Source organism: Microtus ochrogaster, linkage group LG5 (assembly GCF_000317375.1).
Source record: "Microtus ochrogaster isolate Prairie Vole_2 linkage group LG5, MicOch1.0, whole genome shotgun sequence".
Taxonomy (NCBI): domain Eukaryota; kingdom Metazoa; phylum Chordata; class Mammalia; order Rodentia; family Cricetidae; genus Microtus; species Microtus ochrogaster.
Genome location: NC_022031.1, coordinates 14,516,060 through 14,519,505, shown reverse-complemented (window position 1 = coordinate 14,519,505; position 3,446 = coordinate 14,516,060). Strand labels below are relative to the sequence as shown.

Below are 3,446 nucleotides of genomic sequence, written 5' to 3'. Positions count from 1 at the left end.
GAACTCACAGAGATCCACCTGCCTCTGCCTCCCAAGTGCTGGGATTAAAGGTGTGCGCCACCACCGCCCGGCTAGGTGTAATTTTAAAAGGACAGATTTTTCATCCTGGCCAGTTTGAGTGTCAGATACAGGAAACGAGGCATCTTCAGAGGTTGTTCCCAGACTACTAGGTAAAGACACAGACTGTTGGGCTGGAGTCAGCTCAGTCTTTGGGGGTTTACCTTGCAATTTTGAGTCCCTGAGTTTCTTCTCCAGCATCATAAAGAGGGTGTGGGAGGAGGGGGGGGAGAAAGCACTGTCAACCTTAACCCTGGACAGTGTTACCGGAAAGAATCTAAAGTATGAGCCAAAACCAGCAGGAAAGCAAACAGTTCTGTCATCGGAGTCTGGTAAGGGCAGAACAGCATCTCACTACGTGTCCAAGGGTGGCCTTGAACTCAAAGGCAATCCTCTGCCTCCCACACACTGTAATTACTGGCATGTTATCAGTACACCATACTCTAAAACAAGCAGTTCTGAGAGGACTTGAAGAGGAGTTACCTTACTGAGAAAGAGGCTAGTTCAAATTGGTTTTCTTTTTGTTTTGTTTTCAGTCTTTGATATCCTCGATGGTGTTGAGATAAGGTCTCTCTGTGGTGTCAAAACTGTCTTTGAATTCAGCATCTTCCTCAATGCTGAAATTACAGCTGTGTACCGCCATGCCTGACTTCAACTTTTGAGTATAGATTCGCAGTCAGTTGTAAAAGGCAGTAGAGACTCGTGTGCCTGTTACCCCGGTACCAGTACCTCAGTGTTTACATCTTTCAATACCGTCACACAATGGATAAGATGCTGACAGTGACAGATGCTAGGCGTGGTGTCACTCACCTGCCACCCCAGCACTCCCAGTGGAGGAAGATTGAACATTTCATGGCTAGTCTCGGATACATATGAATTTGAGCTCAACCTACATAAGACCATGCCCCAAAAGCGGTGGTGTGGGGGCAGACTAGAGAGATGAATCAGCTTTTAAGAGTACTGGCTGCTCTTCCAAAGGACCAAGGCTTGATTCTCGGCACCCCCAACCATCGGCAACCCCAGTTCCAGGGGTCTGACAATTTCTGGTCTTCTCAGACACCAGGCATGCACGTGATGCACAGACGTGTATGGAAGCAAAACACCCATACACATAAAACTTAAATAAATAAATAAGACTATACTTTTAGTCCAAGAATCCGCCCCATTCCCCTTGCAGCCATGGGGTTACTTTCCTTTTCCACTTCCTTAGGCTGTGACAGCCACAGATGTGTTTGTTCTAGGTCTCAAAATCTGGACATGCAAAGTGACCTTCTGGGACTCAACCTCCCAACCCAGTACAACTCCCAAATAGTTATCACAGGATGTTTCCCAATAGTTCCTTTCCTCTTTCCTTGTGTGATGTGCAGAAGCCAGGGGACGCATCCCAGACTGTCGCATGTGACACTGGATATAGGGTCGTCTCCAGATCGGGGCCGTGTTTCTTTGCTATTGTTTATTTTTTGAGATGGGGGTGGGCTCAAAAAGCCTGGGCATGGTTTTGGTTTATGTTTGGTTTTGCAGTTGTGTGTATGTTACACACGAGTACACACGTGTACATCGGAGGACAACTTGCAGGAACTTGCTCTACTTTTAAAACTGTGTGTGTTATGGGGGTAAAAGGGTAAATAAGATGCCTGCAAGAGTTGGTTCTCTTCTCCCACCTTGTGGATCCTGGGGACCAGCTTAGGTGGTCAGACCTGGCGAGAGGCACTGTTACTGTTGTGCCATCTCACAGCTTAGACTGGCCTCAAACTCACTGGGTAGCAGAGACTGATCTCGAACGCCTCATCCTCTTACATGTTGGGTTACAGGCATGGGTCTGGCTTAGACTTAATGCTTTTTTTCTCCTGGGAAATTTGGCAGCATCTCTAAGACCCCCATATCGTGGCTTGAAAGAAAATGGCCCCCAAAGGGAGTGGCAATATTACAAGGTGTGGCTTTGTTGGAGTAGGTATGACCTTTTTGGAGGAAGCTGTCATGGCGAAGGATGGCTTTGGGGTCTCATATATGATCAAGCCCCACCCAGTGAGACAGATCACTTCCTGTTGCCTGCAAGCCAAGATGTACAACTCTCAGTTCCTTCTCCAGCACCGTGTCTGCTCACACGCCACCATGTCACACTGTGATGATAGCGGACTGAACCTCTGAAAATTTAAGGCACCCCAGTTGAACGTGTTTCCTTTATAAGAGTTAACCGCGGTCATAGTGTCTCTTCACAGCAATAAAACCCAAACTAAGGCACCCCAGTTTCCTTTATGGTATTACTGTAGGGCCTGAAAACGCCAAAGGACAGAAGTAAGCCTAGAGTACCACTCTCAGTGGAATTATGCTCTGTGACTGTGCTGTCCGGCTTCAGGTCACTTAAAGTATGGTCAGTGAAACCAGGGAACACAGTTCCTGTTTATCTCCTCTTCTTTTTGTTTTTTTTCTGGGGGGGAGGGGGGAGGGGAGAGGGCGGGTGTTATGTAGCATAGGTTGGTCTTGAACTCATCCCACTTAAACCTGGAATTGCAGACGAGCTCCCCTGTGCCCGTGTGTCTTCACGGCTGTGCCTGCAAACAGCCACACGAGGAATAGCTACTCACCGGACAGCGCAGATGCACATCAGCAATAAAAATGGGAGACGCTTCCTAACATTTAAAAAAAACGCACTTAGACAACTGTCTACTCTAGAATCCAAACCCCTCTCTACCTCCATTGTGCGATGTTGTGACGCAAAGAGCAGATGGCACCCCTGCAATGACCCCCTGGCACCCCTGCAATGACTCCCTGCAATGGTTATCAACGGTATGAGCAGCAAACACTGCAGTGGTTACACTTTTCCAGGCAGTGATGCAAGTTCTATACAGACCAACTGATAGAAGCCAACAACCACAGCTTCCCCACCTTTGCCAAAGAGGAAAGGAAGAAAGTAAAGCTAGTGGGCTTTTTCAGGGTTACACAGTCAGGTGAGCATCAATGGTCCAGATGTTGGCCAAGGCTGTTCTCTTAAATTCTTTTCAAATTATTTTGCTTTATCTTTTTGAGACATGGCCTCCCTATGTGGTCCTAGCTGGCCTAGATGTCACTTGAGATGAGTGCTGGCTGGTAACCAATTGTTTACTCAGAATGGTTTCTGAGTCAGGGCTCACGCTTCCAGCTACAGAGGGCTGGCACCTCAGGAGGGCTCGCTCACCTTTGTACAGTACACGCACTGGTACGGCCTGTCTCCAGAGTGGACTCGCATGTGCTTGTTCAGGCTGGATGACTGCGAGAAGCTTTTCCCACATGTTGAACACTAAGGAGGAAACAAAAAAATTGAGTTAAAATTTCATCTTCCCCCAACAATTCTGTCCCAACATTATGTTTTTCTGGGGATGAGAGAAGTTTTAAAAATCAATTACAGGGCC

At 47.4% G+C, this 3,446-nt stretch overlaps 1 protein-coding gene across 1 annotated transcript in view; it reads right to left on the bottom strand.

The window, feature by feature from the left end:
* Prdm14 (PR/SET domain 14) overlaps window positions 1-3,446 on the bottom strand; it is a 15,468-nt gene that overhangs the window by 755 nt on the left and 11,267 nt on the right. Inside the window, exon 6 of the mRNA XM_005362352.1 lies at window positions 3,233-3,334. Coding sequence (XP_005362409.1) covers window positions 3,233-3,334 — 102 coding nt within the window. The remainder of the gene's footprint in view (window positions 1-3,232; window positions 3,335-3,446) is intronic.